The sequence below is a fragment of the Chiloscyllium punctatum genome, chromosome 46 (genome assembly GCF_047496795.1).
Source record: "Chiloscyllium punctatum isolate Juve2018m chromosome 46, sChiPun1.3, whole genome shotgun sequence".
NCBI classification, from domain to species: Eukaryota; Metazoa; Chordata; class Chondrichthyes; order Orectolobiformes; family Hemiscylliidae; genus Chiloscyllium; species Chiloscyllium punctatum.
In genome coordinates this window covers 55,181,972-55,209,198 of record NC_092784.1, presented here as the reverse complement: position 1 = coordinate 55,209,198, position 27,227 = coordinate 55,181,972, and the positions used below count along the sequence as shown (strand labels likewise).

Sequence of the window (27,227 nt, the reverse complement as noted above, 5' to 3'; positions counted from 1 at the left end):
AAAATTCAATATATTGGAGTTTAGGACAAAGATACTTGCAAATGACTGCCCTGCAGTTCCAAAAGACAGTGTTTTAAAATATATAGTTCTAAACTGTCTCAGTCTTCCATCAGTAAATTATTTTTGCAAGCCTAGAGCTCTGTAAAGAAACACTGAGCCACTGGCTCTGGAACCATGATGTGTTATAAAATGAAACAGCAGGGCTTAAAAACAAGTTTATGATTTCTTACAGAGGGACTTCCCCACCTTTGCATTTTATTCAACAGAAATCACCAGGCAGTACTTCAAGAGGAGAAGGTTGAGGGGGCGGGGGGAGGAGGAGAGAGAAATTTATTCTCAGCCTACAAATTAATTTGATATTTTTGATATTTCCTGTAAAAAAAAAGAAAAGAAAAGCCTTCAGTCAATTTCCACTAATGCAAAAGCAGAATAACTGCACATTCTGGAAATCTGAAATAAAAAACAAAACAAAACAAAAACAAAAAACTTTAAACACTCAGCAGTTCAAGCAGCATCTGTGGATAGAAAGATTTCAGCTCAAGTGACCTTTCATCAGAATTGATGAAAGTCAGTTTTCTTGATGGAACTAAAGAGTTGCTTTGCAGATGTAATTCTTAAAAAAAAACAATGAAGTTCAAGAACAGTTTCTGTGACCTCAAATACCCAGCAATGGAAATTCAGGCAAAATACTCAATACAAAACTTTCGATATTGACAAGGAACATGTCCTTGATGAGTAGCTCTAGGATGAACATTCTCATGAAAAATTCAGTTCAGGGTTACTGTCGCTTCTTGCACGCATGGGCTAGATGGTTGCTCATTGCTGACCCACATTTTCCAGCATGCTGCTTCTTGGAAAAGCTCATTCTCTGCATTTGTTTTTTCTCTCCTCCCACCACATAGCATTTGAATTCCAAACTCTGTTTTGCACTTTTTCCATACCCACGAGATCTTGTGCTCATAGGTTCACAAGAGAGACAAGTTTCCTTTCAGTGAAGAAGCGATGTGCCTGATCTTTAGGACCTTCGGTCTTTCTTTGAAAGTAGGAGAGGACTGAAGAGACTTCCTTTTTGTTGTCATCCTCCTCATCATCCCTACAAAAATACAGCAGGTTTAAAAAAAAATGCACTTCAGAAAAAACTGAATCTGGTAATGCAGCTGGCAGAGTCCTAGCCTGAAGACCAGGAAGGAAAAATTCAGAATTCTTCCTTAAAATTTTATTACAAAGTTCTGAGGGCAAAGCTGAACTTAACTAACAACTTGAACCAAGTGGAGCATTAAATTTTAGCAGGTTTTGAGAAGATTTGTAGCTCAGGTTGGAGGTTCTGGATGTAGGTTTGCTCACTGAGCTGGAAGATTCATTTTACGACATTTTGTCACCATACTAGGTAACATCAATCAGCCTCCAGTGAAGCACTGGTGTACTACAGGAACTGACAATCACCAACTCAAGGAAACCTAAACACATAAATAGAAAGCGGGTCACCTACACCAGTGCCTCACCGTAGGCTCACTGATGGTGTTACCTAGCATGGTGATGAAACGTCTGAAAATGAACCTTCCAGCTCAGAGAACAAACTTACATCCAGAGCATTAAATCATTTGTCTTGCAAATCAGGCAAGTCTTTTGGATTGGCAGTGCCTTGTGTGAAATGAATCTGGACAATTTGAAGAAGTTCCGAGATGGCACGATCCTATAGAAATAATTGTCCTCAAGCCTGAATTAATTTGTGCCCTGATTGGCAAGCCAGAGGATATGTCAGAAATAAAAAACATGTCTTGGTGTGAAAAACACTTGTGTCTGCAGGGGGGGAAATAGATGTTCATCTGACAAAGGTGGACACATGCTTGTAAAATGTTTACTCCATTGCTGGTTACACTAAGTCTGACCTCAAGCAGCTTAGATCACCAACAAGGTGTGCCTGAATTGGGAAGAACTCCCAATCCTCAGCACTAATCTACCTCACTGTAATTGGCAGAATGGTGCAAGGCTGCCAATGTTATGGTACTGGCATGCATTGCACCTACATGAGGAGAGAGAATCATTACAGTGAATAACTTCAGGTGTCTGGTATCAGAGTTACAGACAATTAAAAAAAAAAGCAAATGCACTAGATGTCACCAAGTGAAACAACTTCTTGTTGATTCTTTTGTTGGACTTGTCCATACCTGAACATTTAATGTCACTCAGCATGTGGCCTGTCATCCACAATCAGTCACTCAAAACAAAAAAAAAGGTGTGCTGTACAAACCTGAATCCAGGGGTGAAAACTCTGCTGGACTGCAGAGGTGAACAGGACAATGCATCATTCAGCTTCAATTAAATGGAAAAACAAGGTGAAGTGTAGTGAAATCAATAAAAAAGGTTATTATAAGAACAAAAGGAAGGGCAACTAATAGGTATATTCTAAATCAACCGGTTCAGAGATGTTATTACACACCTCTGAAGTGGGTGGGTCTTGAACCCAGGCCTTCTAGCCTAGAGGCACCACCACTGTGGCACAACAGCCCTGAAGGACATCTAATATTTCAGAAGTGGAAACCAGTAGAGACAGGGAGGCTGCAGAATGATTTAGCTAGGCTGGAGAGTAAGCAATGAAGTGGCAAATGGAATACAATGTGGAAATGTGTGAGATTATGCACTTAAAAAGTGGTTAAAGGCTTCTGAGTCCTTGTTCAGGATTCTCTCGATTAATTTGCAGGTTTGCAGTTAGGAAGGCAAATGAAATGTTAGCATTCATTTTGAGAGGGATAGAAAACAAGAGCAGATATATTCTGCTGAGATTGCATAAAAGCTCTGATTAGACCACATTTGCAATATAGTGAGCAGTTGGGGCAGGGAATCTCCTTGACACTTAGACTATGCTAGGCCTAGATAGGTTGGACATGGAGATGTTGTTTCCACTCGGAGGAGAGAAAAGGATATTCCCCACACCCCCCCAAATGACAGCAAAGACTCAATAGTGAAGGGATGGACTTCTAGAACCGAAATGAGGAGAAATTACTTCTGCTGAATCTGTGGAACTCAATGCCACAGAAGACTAATGAGGCCAAGTCATTGAGTATATTTAAGACAGAGATGGGTCGTATGGGAATCAAAAGTTACAGGGAGAAGGCAGGAGAATGGAGTTGAAAAACATTGCCATGATCGAGTGATGGAGCAGACTCTATAGGCAGAATGGCCTAATTCTGCTCTTATAGTCTTACGGCATGGTCCTGGGGTCTTTTTGTAATGAAACAGGAAGACAGCCAATATTATTGCCCATCCCTGCATCACTGTCTGGTCTGTATAAGAGCTCAATTTGGTAAAGAAGAGAACTTAGAGAAGACAGAGTTAACATCACATCAGCATTCAAGTTATTTGCTTCATCATTTTTGTTTGCCTTTGTGCATCCAAACCACATCTCAGTCTCACATTTCATGAACTATCTTAATTTTGCATTATTGAAGCATGCACAGCATGAAAGTTCAAAACAGATACCAATATATACTGTGGCAGCTCAGGATAATTGTGGAGCCCTAGATTACAAGAAAGGAAGTACAGATTTCAAATCAGTCTGCAATTGTCCACATTTTATATCCACAATGTAGTGGCCTAATGCTTGATTAGGCCTATAACCATTGGAAAGAAACAACAGGCATTCCTATAGCATTTTCATGATCTCAAAAATGTCACAAAGAGATTCAGTCAGTCAATCAAGTACAGATATGAACAGAAATGCATCAATCAAATTTCATGCAACATGTTTCCTTAACAGCAATGAGATTAACAATTTTTTAAAAATTAAAAAACAGTGGTGCTGGACAGCGAGAGAATTCGTGTTTGAATAGAGCCAGAGGATCTATTAGATTCGCCTGACAGGAAGCTGCTATCATTCGAAAACCAGCAGCTCCCACAGTGCAGTGCCCCATCAGTACTCACTGAAACATGATTACACACTCAATGTCTGTGAGTGGCTCAAGAATGAAAATGTTACCTCTGCCAAAGTGGATATCTAATTTGGATGAACATAAAAAACATTAATGCAACATTCAGGTCTGTGGAGGAGGTGATGAATCCTAATTTTGCAATCTGCCCTAAATACTGGAGCTGGTCTCTCTATCCTGATGCTCTGCCATCCTTGCCCAATTCTAAAATGCAACTGTACTCCACATTAAAATGATATATTCCTATGGAGATAAGCATTTGAAGTAGAATTTCAACCAAGGAAATAAGTATTCACTTTAAAATAAAAATTGAACAAATTAACACAGTCTGCACGTTTAGATTTATAACATGAACTTCAAACTGGTAACCGAGGTTACTGGTATTGCTGTCTGCCAAATTAAAATATTTTTCTACAATAACAGCTATGATTCTATTTGTGTAGCTGACTTTTACTAAGAGTTAGAACTGGAACCACCAAGACTTCCCGGCAAATATTGGTAACTATACTTACCATCTGTACAGTGGAACTGAAGAATCAATCATATAAATGTGTTTATATGGCTACATTAGCAAATATGATAAATTATTGAAAGAAAAGCAAAAGTGGAAGTTTAACTTTGCAGCAGCACTGGGTGATAAGTGACAATAGTTAAGTGCAAAAAAGGAGAAAAAATATTCTGAATGCAAGAAAAAGGAAAGGAAATACATTTTAATTAGGAAGATCATAAGGAAGCATAGAGTGGAAGGAACTTGCTGTGCATGTATGCAGGTAAATATGTGGACTTAACTATACACATTCTTGGGCATCCCATCGATTTAAAACAATAGAAAAGGCAACACACATTATCAGCGATCAGAAACTATTGTTATGAAGATAAAATTGATAATATCTCCCTGCACTCTAATAATTAGATATTTAAGTGATTTCCAAGGTCCTCAAAGATATTAGGATTGTGGAAATAGTTTTATCAGTTTCCATGTCAGTAAGACAAGGGTGCACAGATTTAAGAATTAAAATGGAAAGTTAGAAAATTCCTTTGCACAGGTGTTAATCAAAATACAGGCTTTTCTGCCACAAATCACTGTTGAAGCAGAGCATGGGTGCTTAAAATAGCAGTAGAAGTCTTAAGAAAATAATATTGAACAGTATACAGACAGCAGGTAACTGTTGGTTCCCTCAACATCTGCCACAGACCCAGTCTAGCAGTTATGTCCTTTAGGACCTAACCAGCTTGATCCATAGTACTGTTGCTGAGCCACTCTTGGTGGTAGACATACGAAATCCCCCACCCAGAGTACATTTTCTGCCTTTGCCATCCTCAGTGCTTCCTCAAAGTGTTATATCGGTATGCCTCCATGTTGAACATCAGCTGAGGGAGGACATACATAGTAATCAGCAGGAGGTTTCCTTGCCCATCCTTAAACTGAAGCCACAAGACTTCATGGGGTCCACAGTCAATACTGATTTATACCAGTGGTGTCACCTCTGCTGGGTCTGGCCTGCCAGTGAGACAGGACATATCCAGAAATGGCAGTGGTGGTGTCTGGCACATTGTCTGCAAGATATGATTATGGCAGGCTGTTGCTGGACTAGTCTGAGAGACAGCTCTCTCAATTTTGGCACTAGCCCCCAGATGTTAGTGAGGACAACATTGCGGGGTCAACAGAGCAGCTTTTACTGTTGTCTTTTCTAGTGCCTAAGTCAACCCCACGTGATCCGTCCAGTTTCATTTCTGAGAGATTGTAGCACTTAATAAGCATGAAACATTAGCAGTGCTTCGTCCGAAGGCTCACTGAAGTTGTTACCTAGTATAGTGATGAAACATCTGAAAATGAACCTTCCAGCTCAGCGAGCAAACCTACATCCAGAGCTTAAACGTCCCTAATGTATCTCAGACTCTAGTACCACCACTGGCAGTGCATTCCACCACCCCTCTCTGTGTAAAGAACTTACCTCTGACAACTCCCTAAAACTTTCCTCCAATCACCTTAAAATTATGCCCCCTTATGAAAGCCATTTCTGCCCTAGGAAAAAATCTCTGGCCATCAACTCTATCTATGCCTCTCATCACCTTGTACACCTGTATCAAGTCACCTTTCATCCTTCTTCGCTCCAATGAGAAAAAAGTCATAGCTCCTTCAAAATAAGGCGTGCCCTCCAGTCCAGGAGCATCCTGGTCAATCTCCTCTCCACCCTGTCTTATGCTTCCACATTCTTCCTATAATGAGGCCATCAGAACTGAACACAATATTCCAAATGTGGTCTAACCAGGGCTTTATAGAGGAGTAGAATAACTTCGCAGCTCGTAAGCTCAATCCCCCTGCTAATGAAAGCCAACACACCATAAACCTTCTTAACAACCCTATTAACTTGGGTGGCAACTTTGAGGGATCTATGGACGTGGACTCTAAGATCTTTCTGTTCCTCCACACTGCCAAGAATCCTACCTTTAACCCTGTAATCTGCATTCAAATTCATCCTTCCAAAATGAATCACTTCACACTTTTCCAGGCTGAACTCCATCTCCCACTTCTCAGCCTAGATCTGCATCCTGTTGATGTCCCACTGCAACCTACAACAGCCCTCCACGCTACCCACAACTCCCCAACCTTCACGTCATCGGCAAACATACTAACCCACCCTTCCACTTCTTCAAAGTCATTTATAAAAATCACAGGACAGATCCCTGTGGAACACCAATGGTCACAGAGCTCCAGATGAATACTTTCTACTACCATCCTCTGTCTTTTAAGGGCCAGTCAATTCTGTATCCAGGCAGCTAAATTTCCTGATATCCCATGCCTCCTTACTTTCTGAATGAGCCTACCATGGGGAACCTTATCAAATGCAATGCTAAAATCTATATACACCTCAGCCACTGCTCTACCTACATCAATGTGTTTAGTCAAATGCTCAAAGAATTCAATAAGGCTTGTGAGGCATGACCTGCCCCTCACAAACCATGCTGATTTTCAAACCATGCTTTTCCAAACAGTCATAAATCCTGTGTCTCAGAATCCTCTCCAATATTAGGAAAGTTTAATTCACCCATGACAACAACCATATTACTTCTGCGCCTTTCCAAAATCTGCCTTCCTATCTGCTCCTCTGTTTCTGTTGCTACTGGGTGGGGGTTTAGAAAACACCCAATAAAGTGACTACTCCTTTCCTGTTTCTGACTTCCACCCATACTGACTCAGTAGACAAACCTCTTCGATGACCTCCCTTTCTGCAACTGGGAAACTAAATCGCTGATTAGCAATACCACTTCCCCACCTCCCTCCCTATTTCTTTTGAAACATCTAAACTCTGGAATATCCAACAACCATTCCTGCCCCTGCGATATCCAAGTCTCTGTAACGGCCACAATATCGTAGCTCTAAATATTGATCCATGCTCAAAGTTCATCCCCCTTATTCCTGACACATTGATTTGCAACTTTGCCCTATCAATTTCTATCATTCTCAGACTCTCGGCATGCTGTAACTGCCTGTTCACCAGCTACCCCATCGTCTCATCCAAAGCTCCAGTTCCCATCCCCCTGCCAAACTAAATTTAAAACTCTCTCAGAGCTCTAGCAAACTTTCTGCCAAGGATATTGGTGCCCCTCCAGTTCAAGATAAACCTATCCTCTTTGTACATGTCCCACCTTCCCAAAAAAGGTATCCCAATGATCCAAATATCTGAAGCCCTTCCTTCTACAACAGCTCTGCAGTCACATGTTTGCTGCACTGACTCTACTCCTAGTGTCTCCAGCCCGTAACACCAGTAGCAATCCTGAGATTACTACGCTGCCCATACTGCCTTTTAGCTTCTAACCCAACTCCCTATATTCACCTTTCAGGTCGTCATCCCTTTCCTAGCTATGTCAACATTACCGATGTGTACCATGACTTCTGGCAGGTCACCCTCCCCCCCCTTAAGAATCCTGTAGATTTGATCAGAGACATCCCTGGCCCTGACACCCCTGAGATAACATACCATTTGGGAGTCTCATTTGTGACCACAGAATCTCTTGTCTGTTCCTATAACCATTGAATTTCCTATCACTATCACTCTTCTATTCTCCCCCCTTTCCCTTCTGACTCTTTAATTGCCCTTCAAGCAATTAGAGATGGGCAATAATATTTATCCCATGAATGATTTAAAATTCTAGATCAACCTGTTCAGAAATGTTATTATACACTTTTGGAGCAGGTGGGACTAGAACCCAGGGCTCCTGGTTTAGCAGTAAGGATACTTTCAGCTTGCCGCAAAACCCCCTTATCCACATGACTTACTTGCTCCAATTCATTGTCTACAGCTGATCATTATGTAGTATACTGATCTATTCCCGATTACTCAAAATAATAGTCAGCTTCTGAAATAATATCAAAGCATAGAGTGAGAATTTCTAATACACAAATGTTATCAACATAGTTAGTTATTCACTGCTCTGATATAAAGACAAGGGAAGGGATGGTCCTTGCTCTGTACCCAATGAGCCGATATCAGCCAGGGCAACATCCTCAGAGGTAACACAACTAGCCTTGGTACTTAATGGCAACATCACAGGACAGTTCAATCAACCTGGGATCTCACTCCTGATTTTCACTGAGTAACCCTTGCAATAATGAATAAGTGCACACATCCGAAAAGAACTAGGATTAGCCTTTGCTCTGATATTTCCCAAAGCAATTGACTGTTGAACCCCAATGCTAAGCTTACAAATGATAATTCCCAACTTGGATGAGATACTGAAGAGTGGCCAGTGTCTGTAGGGCAATCTCCCAATAGTAACCTGTAAGAAGAGAGCAGGAAGCAAGGAGTGTAAAATTTATAAGGAACTAGCAATATTCATTCACCTTACTTCTAGTAATATGACTGTCATTACATGTTAATTAACTCAGGTTTTCATATTCAATTCAGCAACACTGGACAACAGCAGAAAGCCAAAATTGTCTCTGAGTAAAGCCATCCAGCAATTCCTGCTAGAAAATACATATTTGTAGAATTAGGTTTGAACTGAATTGGACAGTGATGATGCAGCCCAGCATTAATATTAGTGATCTAAAGAAGAGACAGGACAGAAATATGACAAAAAGAAAACTGGAAGACACCAACATCGGATAGGCTTATAAACAGCAAGTTGTAGACTAAAAACGTACGCAATGGTAAGTTTCAGGAGACAAGACTCTCTCCTTAAACTAAATTCTGCAACTTGTGGACTAGTTAATTATGTAATTTGTTCCATACCAGTGCACAGGTACTGCCCGTGTATCCAGAATTGCCTGGGCTGTGCTCCAACTGAAGCGTACAAACTGTGGAAATCCAAAAACAGGGTCCACCTGGTTCTCCAACCAATCTTTTGTTTTAGGATCTACAAGGAACAGCAGATGCAAAAAACAATGAAATGCTTGAAAACAAGGGAACTTTTCTCGAGAGCAGTCTGGTGCAAATCCCCATTACGCAAGAGCATTGACAAATGCAGTGGCTGTTTATAGTGCTGCAGATAGTTTGATGTTTAATTTTATCAGATAGCCCGACACAGCATTCCACACAGTAGAATGTGAAGAGGAACTGCAAACCTTAAACCAGGTAACCATATAAAAATCAAATGTCTAAGAGTTTATGTCAAGAAAACCCAACAATTAAATTAAACCCACCAGTTATTTATTGCTGCAAGCTAAATTTTTTAAAAATCATTTAATTAAACTACAGCTGAAAGAACAAGTATTCATGTTTTCTGAAAATCCTGCAAATGTTGAATAAAAAAAAAGTGATTTGTCTGGTGTATCGATACTTTTTCAAAATATAAGATGATCCCATTTTCTACTTTATTTGATTTCTTCCCAAGCAGCAAGGCTGCGATAATCAATTCTGATGTATTGAGAATCTTACACACAAGTTTACATCCCATTGCTCTGACAACAATTCAATCTGACTCAATATGGTACAATAAACACAGACATCTAGAGGCACAGAGAAAATAAGAATGGTGCAGGATTCATATACTATGCAAGTATTGCACATCACTTACAGCTACGTCACCAATGTAAGAACTAACAATTAAAAGACCACGGCAAGAACTCCTTCCCTAGCTTTAACAGTAGTGTCTCACATACAACATTCAGCTCACTTTCAGACTCTTGTATACAAAAAAACTTTGTTATTTATGCTGCACTCCGATCAATATTTTTAGTTCAACATGTCCACTACTCAAAGCTTTTGTGACGCTCAGTAACACTTAAAAGTTAATTAAGATTAATGAGAAACCAGACTTTTTAATTGCAATGTGACATTGTCTAGTGCCCAGTGGTCAAAATCCCCTGCTTTTTAATATTTTTCATGATATTAAACAAGTTCTCTTCTCTCTCCTATCCTTTTTGATGAAGAATAAATATTACATGTTGCTGAAAAAAAATACAGTCTGCAAGTTTTGCATCATGCATGTATCAAGACAATTCATTAAGAAATATCAATCATTCTTGCAAAAACCCTGTTGAGTGCAAGATTAAAACCTCTGCTAAAGGGTGTGTCTTTTGTCAACAATACTCAAGTTCTGTACTACTAGACAACTATTAATAAGTGTTCTCTTTTGACTGTAGGACTCAAGATTTAGGCAATAAAGCAGGTTTTAAATGGAAAGAAAAAGCAAACTCTAATAGCAAACCAATATCGTGACTTCATTTAATTCATCTGGACCGGGTCAGACATAAGTATAATGTGCCTTTAGTACCAAACCTAGACCAATGTGCGAAAGTCTACCCACCACAGGATTTCTATTAGCCATTTGCCCAGCTGCAGTACAATGGCCCAAGAACTGCCAGTCTGGGTCAGAAGGTTATGCACTGAAGTTCTGCTAACAAATGTGAAGACAATCTCAGTTGACTCTATCATAACACTGAAGGAGTATTCCATTAGAATAGAGTGTACAGGAACACATTCTTTGGCTCACCATGGTATGTTGACCATGATGTCATTCTAAACTAATTCCATCTGCCTGCACATGATCAGTATTACACTATTCCCTGTCTGTTCAGCAGAGAGTGTCTAAATGCCTCTTAAAACATTGCTACTGTGTCTGCTTCTACCTCCTCCCCTGGCACTGCATTCCATTGCTGGAGATACTGCAATTATAATTAAAAGAAGGACATTCTTGCCTGTTCAAGTAGATACAAAACATCTGCCGATATTATCTGGGACAGAAGTAGAGAGAATTCCCAAACATCAATGTTTCTTCTTTCAGTAAGTCCACCAAAGGCAGATTATCTTGTGACTGATACATTTGGTGTTTGCAGGACCCTGCAGTGCACTGGCATTTCACCCATAGGTCAGCAATGGTGCATTTTAGAAGTAACTGGTTCTTTGTAACAAGCATTGAGCAATCTAGTGGATATGGTAAGATTACTACTAGAGTGCTTAATCTAAATGGAGGTGGGAGTACACTGTCACATACCCGTCAAGGTTCAAATTTGATATACAGAAAATGAGAGGTTTCCACCAGTCAGCAAAAAATATATCAAATGAGCCAATTCCTGGTAACTGTCAGGTAACTGTGTTGAGTTTGCACGCTCTCCCCATGTCTGTGTGGGTTTCCTCCAGGTGCTCCGGTTTCCTCGCACAATCCAAAGATGTGCAGGTCAGGTGAATTGGCCATGCTAAATTGTCCATAGTGTTAGGTGCATCAGTCAGGGGGAAATATGGGATCAGGAATGGGTGTGGGTGGGTTACTCTTCAGAGGGTTTGTGTGGACTTGTTGGGCCAAAGGGCCTGTTTCCATACTGTAAGGAATCTAATCTAATCTTAAAAAAAACTAAAAATACTGAAATCACTAATAATATATCCAGCTGTTTTATGTGAGATTTATGAATTCACATTTGGGGTTGCTTCCTTTCTACTTCAGTGCAAAAGTAAAGTCAGTTAGTCACCAAAATATATCACCAATGCATTCTGACGGCCATTTTTAAAATTAGATCACAAGCCTTTAAACAGCAGGTCAGCATTGGTCTTCATGAGATCAGTTTAGAGTGGGGATTGGGACATAAAAATTGTGGTATAATTTCTCTTCAATCTCCCCATATCCCAAAAGACACAAAACAGTAAACTGCAGAAGGAAGATAAACCCAGATTAAATATTTCACATTACTCCCAAGAAGTCAATGGCACAAACAGAAACTGACAAAGCAAATTTGAAGAAACAACATTACTCAACAGAAGTTTGTGAAAAGCTCAAGTAGGAAGCAACGAACACATGAATATGCAACCACAATCGATTCCTCCCCTCAGAAGGTCCAGTGCAAGCTTCTCATTTCATTTCTCCAAACAAACAAAGCAAAGTCAATCAATTCTCATTACTCCTGTACCGTATTGACTGATGACACTCTTGCTACTGATAATTCTTACCATTCGGATACCCTGAACCATAATCCAGGTTTACATCACCTAGATCTTCAACAAATTTCCATGTCTGAATTGCATGATCTCTGGCAACCTGAAGGACACACAATTGAAAGGACAAGATTAGCTTGGTTCATCAACTCAAGGTTACAATTAAATTTCAATATTATGATGTTAGTGTTATATTCTTTAATAGAAGTATAATGCATGAAAAATAAGAATATTTTTTCAAGTATGCAAATAAGTAATGTCTCAATTCCATTTCTCCCTAGAATACTTCAATATTTTAAAAATCACTCACATATGAATTCTTTATGAAAAAATAGCCTATTTTTAAAAATCAGCCTGTTCGGAGGTGTTATGACACACCTCAAGAGCAGGTGAGACTTGAACTTGAACTAGGGACCATACCAGACCTGGTGTTGTGGAATGAGCCCGACCATGTGGTTGAAGTTCCAGTAGGAGCACTTTGGGAACAGCCATCACAATTCCATAAGTTTTAGAATACTCATGGACAAAGACAAAAGCGGCCCTAAAGGAAGGGTGCTAAATTGGGGGAAGGCCAACTACACTGGAATTCAGCAGGAGCTGGGGAATGTGGATTGGGAGCAACTATTTGAAGGTAAATCCACATTTGAAATTGGGAGGCATTTAAAGAGAGGTTGATTAGAGCACAAGACAGACATGTCCCTGTGAAAATGAGGGATAGTAATGGCAAGATTAGGGAACCATAGATGGCAGGTGAAATTGAGAGACTAGCTAAGAGGAAAACGAAGCATATATGAACGTTTAGGCAACTGAAGACAGACGAAGCTTTGGAAGAATAATCGGAAATATAGAACCAATCCGAAAAGAAGAATTAAAAGAGCTAAAAAGGGGTCATGAAATATCTTTAGCAAACAGGGTTAAGGAAAATCCTAAAGTCTTTTATTCATATGTAAGCAGCAAGAGGATAACTAGGAAAAGGATTAGCCCACTCAAGGACAAATGAGCAAGTTACGCGGAGTCAGAGAAAATGGGTGAGATTCTTAAATCGGTATTCGCCGAGGAGACAGACAGGACGGATTTTGAGGTTAGGGATGGATGTTCGATTACTCCAGGTCAAGTCAGCATAATGAGGTAGGAAGTGTTGAGTATTCTAAAAGGTTTAAGGTTGACAAGTCCCCAGGTCTGGGTGGGATCTATCCCAGGTTACTGAGGGACGCAGGAGGAAATAGCTGGGGCCTTAATAAATATCTTTGCAGCATCCTTGAACAAGGGTGAGGTTCTGGAGAATTGCTAATGTTGTCACCTTGTTTAAGGGTAGCAGGGATAATCCAGGTAATTGTAGACTGGTGAGCCTGATGTCAGTGTTAGGGAGACTGCTAGAGAAGATACTGAGGGATAGAATCTATTCCCATTTGGAAGAAAATGGGCTTATCAGTGATAGACAACATGGTTTTGTGCAGGCAAGGTCATGTCTTACCAACTTAGTAGAATCTTTTGAGGAAGGGACAAAGTTGATTGATGAGGCAAAGGCTGTACATGTCATTTACATGGACTTCAGTAAGGCATTCGATAAGGTTCCCCATGGTAAGCTGATGGAGAAAGTGAAGACGCATGGGGTCCAGGGCGTACTAGCTGGATGGATAAAGAACTGGCTGCCTCCTGTTGCCCAGAGCGTAGCAGTGGAAAGAAGTTTCTCAAAACAGAACTGTGACCAGTGGTGTTCCACAGGGATCCGTGCTGGGACCACTGTTGTTTGTGATATTCATAAATGATCTGGAGGAAGATATAGGTGGTCTGATTCGCAAGTTTACAGAGGACACTAAGATGGGTGGAGTAGCAGATGGTGAAGGGGACCGCCAGAGAATACACCAGAATATAGATAGATTGGAGAGTTGGGCAGAGAAATGGTGGATGGAATTTAATTTGGGCAAATGAGAGGTGATTCATTTTGGAAGATCTAATTATACAGATCTAATTATAGCAAACTATACAGTAAATGGAAAAGCACTGGCAAAAAAAAAAAGAGATCTGGGTGCTCAGGTCCACTGTACCCCAAAGGTGGCAACGCAGCTCAATAGAGTAGTCAAGAGAGCATACAGTATGCTTTCCTTCATTGGATGGGGTATTCAATACAAGAGTTGGCAAGTCATGTTACAGTTGTAAGATTTTGGTTCAGCCACATTTGGAATACTGCATGCAGTTCTAGTCGCTACATTACCAAAAGGATGTGAATACTTTGGAGGGTGCAGAGGAGTTCACCAGGATATTGCCTGGTATGGAGGGTGCTAGCTATGAAGAGAGGTTGAGTAGATTAGGATTATTTTCATTAGAAAGAAGGTTGAAGGGGAACCTGATTAAGGTCTACAAAATCACGAGGTATAGACAGGGTGGATTGCAAGAAGCTTTTTCCTCCCAATTACTAGAGGTCACACGTTCAAGATGAGAGGGGAGAAGTTTAAGAAGAGATATGTGTGGAAAGTTCTTTACGGAGAGGGTGGTTGGGTGTCTGGAATGCATTAGAGGTGGTGGTAGAGGTAGGCACAATAGTGACATTTAAGACTGATACATGAATGGGCACGGAGCAGAGGGATACAGATTCTTAGAAAGGTTTAGAGAGAGGATCGGGATCAGCGCAGGCTAGGAGGGCCAAAGGACCTGTTACTGTGCTGTAATTTTCTTTTGTTCTTCTGGCTCAGAGGTAGGGACACAACTACTGCACATCAAGAGATAGCGTTCTATACTTGTCATTTTCACATCTGGTTTAGAGTGAAAGACATTGCATATTCTAAAGTGGTTTTATCAGATATCAACTATGGCAAATTTAAATAATATTCTTTTTCCACATATTGGTCTGCAAGTGTGACCCATTACTGCCACCTTAAGGACATAATTTTCCAGTCAAATCATTCCTATGCAACTAGAAAGAACAATATGTTAGACCAGGAATTTCAGCAATGCTCATTCTGCACACCAACACAGGAAACATTTAAAAAGTTAGTGACATGAAATTACACTTTGTACACATTGCAGTTTATGACATATTCTGCTATCAATTGGTCCATTTGACCAGTTATTTCCAAATTGCTGTATTTCTAGCATCTAAACACTGCCATCTGATGGTTTAATCAGTAAATGCAACTCTCAAGCCTAGACCAAGACCTGTCAGTCTGGTGAGAAGCAGAAAGCTAGCAGTGTTAAACTAATTATGTAGTGTCACCTAGGTGTGTATTAGTTAGATGATAGAAATACAGCAAATAATTTATAGGAGTGCAGTTCAAGAGATATGGATCAGTCAAACTATTTTTGCTTATAAACACTTTGCACTTGATAATATTGTTCTTCACAAGCAAACGCAGTAAAGCACAGATGCACACCATGAGCTTTCCCCTTGTGCAAAATCAGAAATACTAAAGTAAAATTGCCTCATTGACCTACACCATTCCAGTTATTGGGGAGGAGACTGCAATTGGGCGAGGGTACATTGCTGCAATTATACCCTGAAATACTTTGTATTGAACTGCATTTAATGAGAATAAGTGCAATGAAACTTTTTGTTAAAATAATTCTGGAATTCCTTCTTAAAACCTTAGATACAAAACTACAGTTTACTCCGAACAATAGCCAATTTACATTGGTGAGAAAACGTAAAGAGCAGAGTTAAACAGTGATGTAATGTGATATAGTAACAGTTTGCTAAATACAGTGCATGAATCGTTCCCTCAAATGCTCAAGATTTCTTGATTTCAACTAGGAAACCAGAATTTCAAAATGTTTTTAATTCATTGTCTGGAAGTAGGCATTGCTGGTAGGGATGGAAGTTATTGCCAGTCCCTGGTTGCTTTTGAAATTGAGGTAGCAAATCTTCTTCAACTGCAGGACTCCATGTGGCAAAAGGTACTCCCATGACCAAGAGGAAAAACCTAACACACTCCTAACATTCAGCACTCACTTTGGCACAGATGCTCGCTGCACTGACTATTGGGAACAAGGAATCAGCCTTGGATCTGACTGTGACCTCCAGGCCTGGGAAGCGTTCCTTCAGCTTTGCCTCATACTTTTCTGCAGGTCCCACTGTGTCTACGTAAACCTAAGGATAAGCAGAGAATAATGCAGCAATATAAAAAAAATCACTTAGTTTTTACTTAAGAATAGGAACTGTAGAATTCATGCTGCTAGGCAGAAAGCCTCTCCAAATGGAGAACTAGACAATGTCTTTTAAATACCAGATATTAGTGCTTAAAAAAAATACAAAATGAGACATGCAATTCAGAAACAATTAGGCATGTACTGTACAAGGAAGCACAGGTGTGACCAACTTTGTACATGTGCATAGTTAAACTGTTTTACAGAAAATGAAAACAAGTTTAAAAAGCAACTTAATAGCAGCTGAACTAGATTCATGAGCCAGATTAAAATGGATATCAGATAAAAGCAATAGTGTTAATTTATTATTGATATAAATAGCAGAATGATTGTTATTAATGAAATCAATAACGAAATCTCTTCAGGGTAATCATTCATGTTAATTCACTAGTTGACCCAATTCCTCCCATGCAGCTCAATGATTCTATGACCAAGGTGTGCGCTTGAAGTGGACGAAGAAATGTAGTTCAGGCTATATGTAAAATCAGAACACAATCTCAGTTGAAAAAACAAAAAAGGAACATTGCCATGGTAAAGCATCAAGATATTGTTATTTTTAGACAGGGTGAGCAATTATCCAATTAGAAACCTGAAGCAAGACTGCATGTTCTTGTCCAATATAGTTCTATAACTGTAGGATAAAATGTTTTTAAAAATCCAACATTAGATAGTCCTCAGAAACAGATGGTCACAGAAGCTAAAATAGCAGCAGAGTTTTCAGAACAAATTCCACGAAATGAGACAAAGGCATTTGGCTAAAGCTCCTCATTGATGTGTCAGCTATCTAATAAGGATCAGGTTATCAAATCCATCACTAATTTTTGATATTTAATATAGTAGTTTTTTTTTGTGACCTGATAGAAATCTTGAACAAAGTAAATTCTAGTGTCTACTAACCATAAAAGGCACTCATAACAAAATGCTTAGCTCAAAGGTATCTTCCCTCCTCGGCTCAATCTAGTACTTTCTCAATCCCTTATATCTCTTTCAAAGGCTATGGGGAGAAAATGGGGTTGAAAAACCTCAGGAGAAAGTGAGGACTGCAGATACTGGGGATCAGAGTCAAAGAGTGTGGTGCTGGAAAAGGACAGCCGGTCAGGCAGTATTTGAGGAGCAGGAGAATCAACATTTCAGGCATAAACCCTTAATCAGGAATGAGACTTATGGGCCAAGAGGGCTGAGAGATAAATGGGAGGGTGTGTGCGTATGGTGGGGGGTGGGAGTGGGAAGTGGTATGGTAGCTGGGAATGCGATAGGTAGATTAAGATTGGGGGGGGGGGGGGGGTCATAGGTCAGAGAGGACAGTACAGCAGATAGGTGGGAAGGAAGATGGACAGGTTGGACATTCAAGAGGACAGTAAGGGGGGGGGGGGGGGGGGGGGGGGGCGAAGCCGGTAGAGGGGGGAAAAGAGAGGGGAAGTGAGAAAACTGGTGAAATCCACATTGATCCAGTGTTCACAACAGTTCATCAACTTTACAAACACCTTCCACCCCAACCTCAAGTTCACCTGGACCATCTCAGACACCTCCCTCATCATCCTGGCCGTCTCCCATCTCCACATTTCTAGTGACTGGCTCAACACGGACATCCACAACAAATCCACTGACTCCTACAGCTACCTGGACTTCACCTCCTCCCAACCTGGCTCCTGTAAAAACATTATCCCTTATTCCTAAATTCTTCCACATCCATCAGATCCACTCCTAGAAGGACCAACTCCACTCCACATCCTGCTCCACTGCCCTTGAGCCCCACCCCTCTAATCACAACAAGGCCTCCTCCATCACCAAGCACAAACTACCTGATGCCTGGAGGAAGAACACATCTTCTGTCTTGGGACCCAACCACACAGGATCAAGTTTTCCAGTTCACTAGTTTTCCCATTTCCTCTTCCCCCACCTTATCCCAGTCCCAACCTTCAAACTAGGCACCACCCTCTTGAACAGTCCTACCTGTCCATCTTCTTTCCACTATCTGCTCCACCCTCCTATCCAACCAAATCACTTTTCACCCCCACTGTATCTACCTCGCACATTCCCAGCTACCCTGCCTCCAGCCCCATTGCCATCCCAGTCCCATTTATCTCTCAGCCCTCTTGGCCCACAAGCCTCATTCCTGTTAAAGGGCTAATGTCCGAAATGTTAATTTTCCTGCTCCTTGGATGCCGGCTGACCGGCTGTGCATTTCCAGCACCACACACCCTTGGAAAAGCTATCAGCCATGATTGAATGGCAGAGCAGACTCAATGGCTGCATGCCTAATTTCTGCTCCTATGTCTTATGCAAATGTGTAACTATGTGGATTTTTATTCTTTTAAAAAAAAGAGCAAAAAAAAAAGGAACTATGATAGCAGCAACTCAATTGAATAATGCCACCAATAAGTTTTTTTTAAATTTGAGAGATGTTGGCATCACTGGTTTGCCAGCATTTATTGCTTGTCCCTAATTGCCCTCAAAGAAACTTTGTACAACTGGTGCAACTGAATGAAGTGGCCTTGTAAGCCAGAGGGCAATTGAAAGTCAATTACATTGAGAGTGTCTGGAGTCACATGTCAGCCACACGTGAGGATGAAAGAATTCCTTCCCCAAAAGACATTTGTGAACAAGATGAGTTTTTCCCCTGAAATCAACATGGACGGTTTCGTGATCATCAGTAGATTCTTAATTCCAGATTTGAACCCTGGTCCCCAGAACATTAGCAGAATTTCTGGATCAACAGTCTAGCAAGAAATACCACTAGGCTATTGTCTCCCTGTAATAATCTACTCAATCTCATTGCAAGAAATGCTCCCATCACACTGAATACCTAAAATAAGTGCAATCACATAAAAGACAGTCTTAGCAAAATGTTTAGTACAAAAGTTATCCTCCCTCCTCTTTGCAATCAGAACCCTGTACCCTTCTGGCAAAAGCTCGTTGTCCTGAAAGACTAATTCTGCATCCTTCTCCACAAATGCTACCTAATCGGAGTACTTTCAGAATCCAAGACTCAATGGTTTACGTTCCTCATACCCAATACAAAAGAATAAAACAACAGCTTTTAAAATTAATTAGAATTAGTGCTCCATCTGCCTTAGTTTTTCTTTCAGCTGTATAGATTGTGGTATACAAACTTTACAAGATACAAACAGAATCAAAACATGTGTTACTTACAGCAACATTGGAGGTTAAACAAGAATAAACCTACCAATTAACATGTGCTATTCTTGAAGTTCGGTCATCAATAGTCTAATTATTTTGATTTTGGTCAACTAGCAGAGATCCAATAACAAGACAATTTTTAAAAGCCAACTTTACATTACCATCACTGATCCACACACTATCCATGTCCTAGCTGGTTACCATTGATCAGAAACTGAACTGGACTGGACTGATTAAAAATGCAGGTCAGAAGTTAGGAATTCTCACCTCCTATCTCCCCAATGCCTGCCCACTCCATACAAGGCACAAATCAAGAGCATGATAGAACACTGTCCATTTTCTTAGATTGTTGCAGATGCAACAACATTCAAGCAGCTCAAAAGCACCTGAGGCAAAGCTTTCTACTTAACTGGCACCCTCTCCACATTCTGCACTGATGCAGGACAGCAGCAGTGTGTACCACTAAACGATGCACTTCAGCAACTCACAAAGGATCCTCAAATAGCATCTTTCAAATCCATGACCTCTACCACCTAGAAGGTCAACGGCAGTTGTATGAGAACACAAAGACCTGCAAGTACCCAATCAACCAACACTATTTGGACTTAGACCTAGAAATGCCATCCCTTCACTGTCACTAGGTCAAAATTCTATAACTCATTCCTTAACATCACTCGGACTACAGTGATCCACAAAGGCAGGTCACAATCTCCTCGAGGATATTTAGGGATCGGGGATAGCTGGCTTAGCTATGACACCCACATTCCATGAATGGATTAAAAACAAAAAAAAATTGTGTTTTAAAAATGCCACACTCAATGGCAAAAATCAAGCTTTGGGATTTCATGAGCAGCAGAAAGTCAGAGAAAGACAACAGCATCCCAAAGAATGGCTAAACCAGAAACTCACTGATAGGGAAGAAGGCAGTACCTAAAGATGACTCAAGTAACAAGTCAACATTTAGGAGAACAAGACTGTAAAAAAAGTAGTATGTCCAGATTATTTTATCTACTCACCTCTTTCACTTGAACACCACTGTCCAATGCATACTGAATGAGTCCAATGGCAGCATCATGAGACAATGCATTCAGGTTATATTTAGTTCTGACGAGAACAAGAAATGATAAAACATAGTCAGTCAGTCAGTAATTGATGGTTTCAACCTCTAATTCACCATGTGGAAAAATGTGGTCTAGTTCTAACTACCAGAAGGGAAAACTGCCCCCCATGTATTAATCTTGCTACAGCAAGAAGGAAGGTTTTCATCAACAAGGTCAGAAACTTAAAAAAAAAAGGTGTGCACATTCCAGAATGAAGTGTTTCGAGTATTTTGCCAATCAAAACTGAGATATCTACTGTGTAGTTCTGACAAGGTTGGAAAACATAGAAGAATTGCTTTCATGCTCGATGCCAGACACCAACTACAGTATGACTGCAACTAATACAAACCAGCATTTTAAGTTAAGCAAGCAGAACTAGGGTTCCAAGCCTATCAGCTTTCCTCTAATCTTAAAAATACGTCACCAACATATTTTTGTATAAGGATGCAAACAGAGTGCAGCATTCCTTAACCAGAGATCATCGGGTTGTCCACTTGCACTGTTTCAAAAACTGTAGTAGGCATCATGGAGGCAGCATAGGTATTAACATGCTTCAAGTTGTCAAGGATTTAAAGAAAGATGACCAAATTTAGAAATATTTTTTAGTTTTACATTTGGTGTGAAGCTTCTGTGTGGCAATTAATAATTGATATCAGTAAAGAGGATGGCAAGGAAAAGGAAAGATTAGTAAATGGGTTATCTGAATCTGGGCCATTAAAATCCAGCTAAAACAATTTGGAGAAGCAAGATAACCCTAATGGCAGACCTTCGACATGGGTGAAAATATTAAAATTTAGTATTGATAGTGAAGTGAAGGCAAACGGCTCAATCATAACAGTTCATTTATAAAGATAGCATGGAAGGAGTGTATTCAACCCCTGTAGTATCAGGTTCTGCCAAATATAATATCACTTTTTTTTTTTGCAGGAAAGTTATCAGCCCATTGCAACATCTGCATGTGGCCAGTCATCTTCATCTTATTCCAGCCCTAATGTGTCTCAAACCAACCCCTCCATTACATCAATATGCTGGACAGTACCTTTGCTGCATTGAAGTTGAGATTACATTGGGTGAAAGGACCTCCAAGGCCCAGCCGATAAAATCATTTGCTTCATCTAGTTTCGCAAACAGTTTTTCTCTCTCTTTCTCTGTCAACGTCTTGGAATCTGCAAGAGAGAATGGATTTGATTCGATTAGATTTATTATTGACACATATCAAGATACAGTGAAAATATTGTTTTGCCTGTTCATGTGGCAGTGCGAAGCAAATGGAAAAAAAAAGCAGTAAAAAAGGGAAATAAAGTCAACCTATCAGGATCTGCATTTAGCTAGCAGCTGGAATATTCCCTTCGCGGGGTAAGGGCAACAAGAAAAAAAATGGAGGCAAAGATAACAGCCTGGTGGTACAGTTGGCCACCAACACACTTAGGTGTTTGGAAACCAAAGGACATGCTTTCAATTCCCACACAGTAATCTTTGCTGTTGTGTTAGGTCACTTCTGGAGGAAAGGCCCACAGGGTAAAAGTGAAACCAAGCAGCATAAAAGATAAGGGATCAAACAGAATGGCAAGGTGGTCGCTGACCAGAACTGTAAGAGGAATGGGAAAGCAAAATCCTGAGTGAAAATAAACAAAAATAAGCAACTGTGTGGCAAGTCTTGCTTTCAACTCAGTCACATAAATGCATCCTAGGAATCATAGAATCCCTACAGTATGGAAGCAGGCAATTCGGCCCATCGAGTCCAACGAACCCTTCAAAGGGCATCCCATCAACCTACTCTATCCATGTAACCATACATTTCCCATGGCCAATCCACCTAATCTGCACGTTTTTAGACTGTGGGAGGAAACCAAATCACCTGAAGGAAACTCACAGACATGCAAACTCCACATGGTCACCCAAGGGTGGAATCAAACCAGGATTTCAGCATTTGAGGGAACAGTGCTAACCACTGAGCTGCAGTGACACCGTAGGGGGCTCAACACTTCAAAAAAGGTGGTTAACATCATCTCAACAAACTTTGAAAAATTTATTTTGCGAACATTAAAAGAACCCCCATGTATCTAAAGCAAAGGCAGAAATTGCTGGAGAAAAATCAGCAGGTCTGGCAGCATCTTTGGAGAGAAAGCGGAATTACCCATTCAGGTCCAGTGACCCTTCTTCAGAGTGAGAATAAATTCTTGCCACATTTCTAATCTAAACCACATCAAGCAAGGAACTTGCAAGATATTGTTTGGGACTGGGAAGAAAAGTCAGAAATCACAAATCCTGCACATTGTGCTAATTTGATTCAAGAGGTTTTTAAGAAACTGGCCACATGCCACTTCTTCATTTCAAATACAGCATGAAAGGTCACAAAGACCTGGAGAGCAGAATAATTTAAAGAAAATTTAAACACAAAACAACTAGTGACTCTTACATTTTACTATTCCTGGTTTATGCTTAATAATGAGCAATAAGATTGTAGTTTTGAAGCTTTCTTGAACAGCAGTCACCAATATCAAATACATTGCAGATTAATTCCAGCCATTTTCAGTACTTTGTTGAATAATCAGAAACACTTAAAATGTTGCAGCATTCTGGAGCCAGGGGTGAGCAGCAAGGTCTGCAGTATTGATACCTTGATAAGGAACAAAAGCTTGTACAATGTTTGCACTTGTACTTGCTTGTTTGTCATTTCTATATTTGGGTTTTGGCAGCATTTGGCAATTTCACTGGATTATCAGAAGCATTTTGACTTTTTAAAACTAAAAAAAAAGTGTTTTGACTTCCATACCTGCAACCTTGAGCTCCTCAAGTTGCTGTTGTTTAGAAAGCAGGCAATAGCAGATTCCATATACCATCGGCCCTGAGAGAACAGTAAAACAATACATTAGGCACAACAGTCCTGAACACAGGTGAAGAGGTCAGTGAGTCGACTGACAGGACATATAGGGACACAAACAACCATTATATGGTGCAGAGATTCTAATGACAATAAGTCATCTGGGAGAGTACAGATGTGAACACAGATTCATAATTTAAAGGTTTAATAAAGAATCAGTCAAAACTGGTCACTGCTGTTTTAAAGATCTCAACACACAATAGGATTGATTTAGTAAAGATATCCAAACTTCTTAAATCTGCCTGACATACAAGCTACTTATCCAGGTGAAGTTGTAATAAGCCTTTATTAAATGGTTTCCGAATCACCAAAATACATATGTCCACATATTTCAAACAAAGACAAAGACAAAGACAGAGTTGCACACTTGAGTTTGGACCAACAGCAATCTACCAAATAGTGGTTTTGGATGGACCCAATTAACATTCACTACTTTCAGGTAATTTTCTCCTGTTTGTAGTACTAGCTCAACACTATTTTAAAAATTAGAGGGAGGTGCCACCAATTGCCAGGTCTTTGTTGTATTGCTTGGAAAATGACTAAGTGTGGGACTGGTTTTCCTTCCTTGACACTTGAAAGGGTTCAGAAAATATTGACAAGGATGTTGCCAGGGTTGGACATGATTTGGAGATGCCGGTGTTGGACTGGAGTGTACAAAGTTTAAAAAAATCACAACGCCAGATTATAGTCCAACAGGCTTATTTGAAAGCACTAGCTTTCAGAGCACTGTTTCTTCATCAGGTAGTTGGAGGATTTCAGCTATCGGGAGAGGTTGATTAGGCTGGGGCTGTTTTCCTTGGAGTGTCAGATGCTGAGGGCTGACCTTATAGAGATTTCTAAAATCATGAGGGGCGTAGATAGGATAAATAGCCAAGGTCATTTCCCTGGGGTGAGGGAGTGCAGAGCTAGAGGGCATAGGCTTAGGGTAAAAGGGTAAAGATATAAAAGGGACCCAAGGGGCAACTTTTTCATGCAGAGGGTGGTACGGAATGAGCTGCTAGAGGAAGTGGTGCAGCATTTAAAAAGCATCTCGATGGGTATATGAATAGGAAGGGTTTGGAGGGATATGGATCAGGCCCTGGCAGGTGGCACTAGATTGGGTTGGGATACCTAGTCAGCATGGACAAGTTGGACCGAAGGGTCTGTTTCCATGCTGTACATCTCTATGATTCCTCTCCTATTGTGAAATACAGCATGCCTTTTGCCATACTGTTAAGACCTAGAGTAGGTACAATTACTGTAATTACTTCACTCCCTCCCTCCCCACCACCCTCACCCCTCCCCAATAATCCCCCTCATTCCCCCACCACCCCCCACACACACCCCCCCACCCCCCACACACCCCCACCACCCCACCACCCCCCCACACACCCCCACCACCCCCCACACACCCCCATCCTCCTCATCCTCCCCACCCCTACTACAATCACCATCACCCCTCATCCCCATCCACACTCTCACCCCTTCCCCACTCACCCCACCCTCCCCCACCACTCCACCCCTACCCTCCCCCACTCCTATCACCCCCAACCTCCCCACACCACCCTCACTCATCCCACCCTCACATCACCCCCTCCCCCACATTACTCTCACCCTTCCCCAATGCCCCAACCCTACCCCCCTCACCCATCCCCCCCCACTCACCCCTACACCTCCCTCACCCCTTCCCCCACCCCGCCGTCGCCCCTCACCCAACACGGGCCCCCTTCCAGCCTCATCAATGCCCAGGCAGCAATCTTCAGTCAGGCAGGCGGCGGGCACGGCGGATACCAGCCGGTAACTTTTACTGCTGTCCTCCAGAAACTCGCTCAGGTCCATCGCAAAGGCGCACGAAAACAACTCTGACCACAACCGCCGATCTGAAGCAGGACAGCGGCGGGACTTTTAAATATCTCGAGAAACAACCGCCACAATGACCTCTCCCGCGCTCAGCGGCAACCTGCCCTTTCACCTCTGATCCCATCCCTGACGCCCCATTTGTTTTATTTTTTTTAAAAATCATGCGGTAGAAAGTTACCCTAAACATTTACAGCCGGATTTTTTTTCAAATTTAAGTTTGGATTTAATTTAACGTTCAAGTTTATCATTCACTGCGACTTAATATCCTTTAGTGCGCATGTGCAAATGTGCGCAAAGCCCCCCGGGAGTTGTAGTTTAAGACCAAATTCAAATTTTGTTTTAAATATTGAAATTTGAAGTAGTCTTCCAACAATAAAAGAGCTTATGGGGTTCAAATAATAATACATTCGACATATTGTATTATCTTATACATATTTATAAACATAATATTGTGATTTTTCTTTCAGCTCCAGTATTTACTCTTCATCTCATTTTAAGGTTACCAGTTTAGCATAAGCACTCAATGGGTTCTCTGAACTTCAAATGGCCTTATGAATTATTCCGCCTGAAGTATCAGCCCAGATTGCTCTTTCAAATGTTGATGTAGCCGCTCTGCATTTCCGTTTCATTTTCAAATTTTCAGCATATTGCTTTATTTTTATCTCTGCAATGAAATCAACTACCTCACAGTTACCATGGAAGCAACATGTCTGCCTATTCAGATAGATGTTGACTGAACTGTCTTTACGCTGTTCAAAGAGCAGGAAGTGAAGCTCCCAGTGATTCAGCCAACATTTTCCTTTATCTGTATAGCAACAAAAAGCTAATTAACTGTTCATGCATTTGCTTTTTGTATTTTAGACTCAGCTATTCCAATACTCTAACTGGTCAGCCATCTTTTACCACCCATAAATTTATGTTTCTCTGCTGCCCATATCTCAACTCAGATGAAGTTACATGCAATCACTGATTTTTGTTGTTATTCAGTCTGCAAACTACTTATTATTAAAAGTTTTCATCATCATGCTCACCTCCCATCACGATCTCTTTCCTTTAGATCTCTGCAACCCAATTAGACCTACTCCCTTACCCCATGATCCATCCACACCTTTCACTCTTTTCCATCAACTGTTGATTCCTTCAATACCATCGTCTGAAAATCCCCCTATTCATCTCTGTATCCTTATCTCTCTTCTTTAAGACAATCCTTAAAACCTAGCTTTTGGTCACCTGGTGCAATGTTTCTCTGATGAATCTTGCTGTGCATTTTTGTCTGATTGCGTACATGTGAAACACTTTGAGATATTTTAAATGTAATGCACCAAATAAATTCAATTAGTTGTAGGATATTACTAAGACGAAGTATCTCTCTATCAAATCGCATCACCAGTCAATTTATTTTGCCCACAAAGTGGCAAAACACCCTACCCTCCTCCCTCTTATTTTCTACTATTAAGCCACTGCTCCAGAATGTTTTTTTAAATTCACTCTTGGGATGTAGGTGTAGCTGACCAGGCCAACATTTACTGCCCTTCCCTATTTGCCCAGGAGAAGGTGCTGCTAAGTTGCCACCAAACTGTTGCAATCCAATGGGTGTAGGTCCCCCATAATGCTATTAGAAAGGGAGTTCTAGGATTTTTGACCCAGCAACTGTGAAGGAAAGGCAATATAATAGTTCTAAGTCAGCTCTCAAACCTTCCTTACTTAATAGGTTAAACAGTATTTTCAACAAACTCACACTGGCAATGGGAAATTTCATAACCTGTATTGCTTTTAAAAGTTAGAGGTCATAGAGCGCCATCAACTGGGGATCAAGCATCAAAAC

The 27,227-nt window shown here is 40.7% G+C and overlaps 1 protein-coding gene across 1 annotated transcript; it reads right to left on the bottom strand.

The window, feature by feature from the left end:
- Positions 1–201: 201 nt before the first annotated feature.
- On the bottom strand, positions 202–25,502 carry rnaseh2a (ribonuclease H2, subunit A). The gene is made up of 8 exons (XM_072564298.1): positions 25,255–25,502; positions 23,456–23,527; positions 21,719–21,845; positions 20,596–20,683; positions 16,245–16,382; positions 12,314–12,401; positions 9,164–9,287; positions 202–1,093 (listed from the first exon to the last, which is right to left on the bottom strand). Exons 1-8 carry the CDS (start codon positions 25,379–25,381, stop codon positions 958–960), a joined length of 900 nt encoding a protein of 299 aa, XP_072420399.1. The 5' UTR covers positions 25,382–25,502; the 3' UTR covers positions 202–957.
- Positions 25,503–27,227: the final 1,725 nt, after the last annotated feature.

Excerpts from the sequence above, each read along its gene's own strand:
- rnaseh2a (XM_072564298.1), bottom strand. The coding sequence starts at position 25,381 with ATGGACCTGAGCGAGTTTCTGGAGGACAGCAGTAAAAGTTACCGGCTG. Across the intron at positions 16,383-20,595 it reads GTGGTGTTCAAGTGAAAGAG|GTTTACGTAGACACAGTGGG; the intron begins GTGAGTAGATAA and ends GCTTATCCTTAG. Across the intron at positions 12,402-16,244 it reads CAGCGAGCATCTGTGCCAAA|GTTGCCAGAGATCATGCAAT; the intron begins GTGAGTGCTGAA and ends TGTGTCCTTCAG.